Source organism: Pelodiscus sinensis, chromosome 6, assembly GCF_049634645.1.
Source record: "Pelodiscus sinensis isolate JC-2024 chromosome 6, ASM4963464v1, whole genome shotgun sequence".
Lineage (NCBI taxonomy): Eukaryota > Metazoa > Chordata > Testudines > Trionychidae > Pelodiscus > Pelodiscus sinensis.
Window position 1 is genome coordinate 109,342,036 of NC_134716.1, and position 6,000 is coordinate 109,348,035.

General features: G+C 34.0%; 1 protein-coding gene across 1 annotated transcript in view; it reads left to right on the forward strand.

The window, feature by feature from the left end:
- The window catches only part of LMAN1 (lectin, mannose binding 1), a 29,749-nt gene extending 24,530 nt beyond the window's left edge, over window positions 1-5,219 (forward strand). Inside the window, exons 11-13 of the mRNA XM_014570235.2 lie at window positions 228-381; window positions 1,707-1,828; window positions 2,360-5,219. Coding sequence (XP_014425721.2) covers window positions 228-381; window positions 1,707-1,828; window positions 2,360-2,396 — 313 coding nt within the window. The 3' untranslated portion in view covers window positions 2,397-5,219. The remainder of the gene's footprint in view (window positions 1-227; window positions 382-1,706; window positions 1,829-2,359) is intronic.
- Window positions 5,220-6,000: the final 781 nt, after the last annotated feature.

The window sequence follows — 6,000 nt, forward strand, 5'->3', positions numbered from 1 at the left end:
ATTGAGATTTTTCTCTGAGTACATTTTTAAAAGGGTTACTTTGAAAAGTAAGTGCTTCTTCACAGATTCATGGAAGCAGTAAAAAAAAAAAAAAAAAAGTGTCCGACTTTTGTTTGTAAAATGTTAAATTGAAACTAATCTTAATAGGTTATAAATATAGCATGTATTCAAGAAGGAACCTTTATGAAATTGTCTTATGCTGAAACAAGCGGTATTTTTGTTTTCAGAAATTCCATGGTTGACAGTCTGAGGTTGGTCAGTGGAATTCAACACCCTGGGTCTGCAGGAGGAGTCTATGAAACAACTCAGCACTTCAATGATATCAAAGAACATCTTCATGTAGTAAAGAGGGACATTGAGCATTTAGTACAGCGAAATATGGTAATTCGTATTCTTGTATAAAGAATGACTGCAAAAATTCAGCATATGGCTATTAGTCAAATGTTGGCGAAAAGTCCGCATGTAATTTACTGAACAATCTTTCATTAAGCTTCTCTACTAAAACTGTTTTGCCTTAACTATATGATCAGTATTTTGAGAAGGTAAGCATGAAAGGGCATAAATTTAACCACTTCCTTAATTAGGAATCACATTTATAATGTGCATACAATTCTTTCATTCATGTAAGTAGTCAGTTGTGTATATAACTGAGTGTGCACAGTTCTCTGTGTTTGTTGTAATTACACACTCAAATTAAACACTAGATTTTTTTCAAATTGTATGAAGAGCACCGACAGTAATTGTCATAACTAATAATAATTAGCAAAAACCTTTTATTATAAAGATTTATTATGTGCATAAGGGCACATACACCATTTTTATCATACTTACAAAGCAAGAGTGGCAGTAATTTTAAAAACCCCAGCTGTAAGAAGTTTCTTGGCAGTTGCTGTCAAATACTGCTTATTAGTTGCATTAGTATTATTCTTTTAATTAACCTGAAACTTATAACCTGTGGGATCACTCAATCTTGGTGTGTTTATTTTTTTTAATGATGGAGTGTTTTCCTTGTAAGCTGGGAACATTGATTCAAGTAACTTCCAATTTGTCCATCTAATGTAACTGAGTGTGAATGCATCTCAGTTATTTTTTGGTCATACTATATTTAACTTTTGTATTTACAAAGCAAAAGTGCCTGGAACTTCTGGAAAAGTGAAAGAAAAAGTCAGCAACTTTTTGTCCCACAACCTGCTGTGTTCCTCTAACAATGGCACATGATTTTTATTCTCACCAGTTTCTGAGTTGATAAATAACTGACTTCTGCATGTGTTTCAGTAATAACATCTGCGGACTTCCCAGCTGCCCCCGTCCAAGCATGTCCATGTGCTTTCACATGGAGAGTGTTTATACGGCTCAGGCATTCAACACTTCCCCAACTACAGTCCACATTAGATTTTGCCCCTTCTCATCCTTGAGCTCAAATGGCTTATGAGTCCTGCAAGAAACAATTTTTTAAAATTGTCATGTCATATAACTAAAAATACATCCTTGCACTCCCAGCCTTCAGTCCATTCAGGTCTCAGACACAAAAATTAATATGAAGTTACCTCTTGAATCTCCTGCCACACAGTCCTCCTTTTCTCCTGTTCTTTCTGTAAACATGGATATACAGCTTTCTTTTGAAAACGTTGTTCTTTTTAAAATAGCAGTTTTAAAAATGCAGAAAGATGCCGACTCAATTATCTTAACAAATTTTTGCTTTCTAGCCATCAAATGAGAAACCAAAGTGTCCAGAATTGCCACCATTTCCATCATGCCTATCTACAACTCACTTCTTCATGTTTGTAGCCGTTCAGACAGTGTTATTCATTGGTTATATCATGTATAGGTAAGTTACTCTTAAAAAGATTGATAGATGTCTTTAGGAATTTGTAATATTAAGTACAAGTTTAAGTGACATGATCATAGTAATCATTGTTTTGAAAACAAACTTGTATTATGTTAGATTGTTAAAATATTTTTTTATATATTAGCACACACTATCTATTTTCTATTCCAGGCTGACACATGAAAATCATAGTCAGCTTCCTCTTCAGTGTAATAACCCTTAACACAGTTCTACATGGGTAATCTCAAATATGGCATGAGGCTCTTTTTAACTATTAAACTTTCTCACAATGCATCACTTCAAACACTTCTATAAATTGGGGCTTTTCTAAAATGTGGGATTTTAGAAAAGGGGATGGGTTTTGTTTTTTATAAAACCTACATTTTGGTTGAATGTTCTTTTAACCAGTTGGATAATGTCATGCTTGCAATATTATTGAGCTTTATTGGAAGAAAATAGTGCTTACATAACAGTAGCTTTATTACTTAATGAAATCAGTTTTATGAGCATTCCTTTTTTTTTTTTCTTAAGGAGTCAGCAAGAAGCAGCAGCCAAAAAGTTCTTTTGATGACCTATTCCTGTTGTGTGTATGTGCTTTTGCAGTATGTATGCACAGAATATTACATAAGTCTGTAAATGAGGGAAATTCTAGTCTTTAAAATGCTTCAATATTGTAAATTATTGAATTTTTGCTAAACAAAATAAGTTCTTGTTTAAAATGTTAATATTGTGGTTAAAAACAGACCTTAGAGCAATGGCGCAAGTACAATTGAAAACTGTGGGCCTCGGGTTTTTTTAATGGTTTCTGGTAAATACTGGGACTGACCATGAGCTATCAATAAATTTCCATCATCAAGAATTGGGGCAGAAATATACATTTAAGCATTCTGACACACGAGACTTCTTTTAAATAAAAAAACTACATTCCTCTAATTTGGAGTGAAGAAAAAATGTTATAAGTATTCTGTTTGCCATTTGGATTTCAGTTTGGCAATTAGAGACTTGTAGATCTAAATTTCACAGGAGTTTGTAGAAATAACTGTGTCATGTATGGACCCTGAAAGACAAAGGCCTTAATAACAATCTGACTAGTAGCAGCTGAAGTGTAGAACAAAGGCTTTCTATTAAGAACAAGCAAACAATGGCTTGTCTCTTTTGAGACAATGGAGAAAGAAATATCTTCTAATAATGTAGAGGTCTTTTAAGCAGTTGTGTGAGGAGTGTTAGGATTATAGTAGTTTCATGACTTACCATAGTTTTGTGAAGTATTTAATGGAACCTTTCCAACAAAAATAATAATGAGGCTATTTCTTTAAACTTCAGTTGAGATAAGGGCATATTTAGATTGCCCTATGCCTTTATTTTATAAGTTATGTCATGAACCTAATACAAATACCACAGTGGGCACCAAGTTAATATTTTACATAGTAAACATTGAAAACCAGGAGTTTTTGTGTGCACCTTAACTACTTCCTCACAACCCATGTTTTGCTGTTAAGTCCTGCAACAATTATTGAACCAGTATTGTGTAAATTAACTAAATGTTCAGTCTGTTGGATTTGAAGATTGCTTAATATTGTCTATTATGTGAACATTGCATTCGGGGACAGGGGGGAATGGAACAGATGCTCAAATTAGTAATAAGAAAAGGATTCACTCTACTTTGTTTACATATCCATAGTAACCTGTTCTCAAATAACTCTCCTACAGAGCTAAAACTATTTCCAAATTTCTGCAAGGCACATGTTGAAAAATGGACATTGGAACGGTTTATTTTTAATTACAGAATTTGTTTGTCTTGATACCTGCAGAAATTGTCCAGAACTTAATGTATGCAATTTTGACTCCTTTGGAGAAAGCAACACATGCTGTCGAGTTCAATGTCACGAAGAAGCATTTGTTAGTATTGTGCCTGAGATTTTGGAGAGAAGAAATCTATGCAATATATTTTTGTTACTTAAAAATTAAACTATCCTATACATATGGATGTCTATTCTATACCAGTGAAGTGTAATTAGATCCCTCCCACATCTATTTGGATAAGTGAAGAATGTGATACACTGTAAATGGTATAGTTTATAAATTTACTTAAATTATGGGAAAGCTTTTTTGCTGTACCGATAGGAGAAACTACTGTCCCAAACTAGATAGATAAAAGGGTTCTGACATTAATTTGTCTTTAAAAAAGTAGAATAACACACGGCAGCAATTAAACTGCCCTCTTCTCTCACACCAACAAGTATTTACAGATGCCTTGCGTTAAACTAAATTAATGAAGAAAATGACAGTGTTTTATCAGACTCTTGTAGTTCATTATCTTTCCAACAATGTACAGTATTATTTTTTTCTGCTCTGGTGCTGGTACTTGGTCAAACAAAATCTCCTCTCTCTCAAACTATTTATCTGTCATGATACTACTTATGATGAAAGAATAGATCTCATGGCCCTAACTTTCCAGAATACATTTGGTAAAATGATGTACAGCTCTTAAACATCTTCTAAGTAATACATTCTTGTTTCTCCATTTTGTGACTTTCAATGATTATTTTTTTCAATTTGAAAATTAAAATGTTGAAGCAACCAGTGGGAATTGTATCTTCTGTTGGGAAGAGGAAAACACTGGGGTCACTGTGTGCAATTTTTGAACTAGCTCACTGTCTAAAATTACATCTACGCCATGTTAAATGAAAGTGTGTTTATACTGCTGATGAACCTGATCCCATAGGATATAGTGGCATTTTGCCATTAACTTCTGTGGAAACAGAAGGACCAAAACATGTAATTTTCAAAAGGGAATGATCTTTCTAAGCTACTAATTCTAGTGGTGAAAACAGTAATTCATAAGCTATCCTTGCTACTTGTTAAGGGGTGGAAACTATAAAACATCTTGGTAATTACCTGACCTTACTCTTATTCCTATCATGACTTTTAAATTATAGGTTTTTTGTAAGACCTTTGTTAGCCAAAATACTGTTTCATAAGTGCCACTAAGTGTTGCAATGTTGTGTGCAAATACACGTGCTTTTCTCAAATAGCAATTGAGGTGTACAGAGATGAGAGAACTTGGAATCTAATTTTAACAGTTTGAGGGGCAAATCAGCCTGGTCAGAGTCTTAGACTTGAGCATTGCATGATAGGTGGCTTATCAAATTAAATTTGGAAATGGAAGGAGAATTTAAACACCATGGTGAAGAGTACAGTAACTAAATAGTTATCCAAGCCCTTCAAGCAAAACGCAAAATCATTGTTCTTTAAATTGACTGTTTCCTGTTTGAGATACTGACTTGTATTGGTGTATCAATTACTGTAACACTGAAAAGGTTGACCATCTGTTTTGGAAGTGAAGTACATAAACCTTATTTGAATAAAGATACATATTTTAGTAAACGTTTTTCCCCTCTTTTAATTTGGTTTAGCAGTCGATGAAGTCACTTCAAAATGTAATCTATTCATCATGGTACCAGGTTGCATAATGTCAGAATTTCATAGGTAGGCAAACTAAAAATTCTCCAACTGCAGTTGCTGCTTCACAGAGATTGGATGCTTTCTGGAATTAGGGGCTCGGTGTCTTTAACTCACTCATGATCAGCATTTCACTGTATCAAACACTTAGTGCTTGTTGCCCTGGGGACTGCAATTCCACTGCTTTCTGTCTCTTGGTGTAATAATGGAAAATGCTTGCAATGGAAATTAACGACACTAACTCCAGTATAAATTCATTTTATGGAAAGGAACTAATATCCTTTTTATTTTGTTAGCTATAGCTACACATCTTAACTGACTACTCGCAATCTACTACGATCTGCCACTGATTACAATAGTAGAGTTAAACAACAATTTAGGATTGAATATGGCTTTTCTGCATTAGCTAAGCATTTCTGTATTCACTTAAATCAGTGTAACTTCACTGCCATAACATTAGTATCAGTGAGATTGGAGTTTCTTGTTGCTTGTCTGTCACATTTAAGATATGACGTAAGGAGAATGATGTGGAGTGGTGTGCAGGGTGCCTATGTTTATTGTGCCTATGTTTACATCACACACAGTTGTGCATCTTAAGTTGACAGTTTTTGGCCCTAGAAGTGTTTTTTTCATTAAGCTTCACAACAAACATCTCTTTAAAAGATGTTCAAACAGTTCACATCTCTCAGCTGCTTCATTCTGCCAAAATC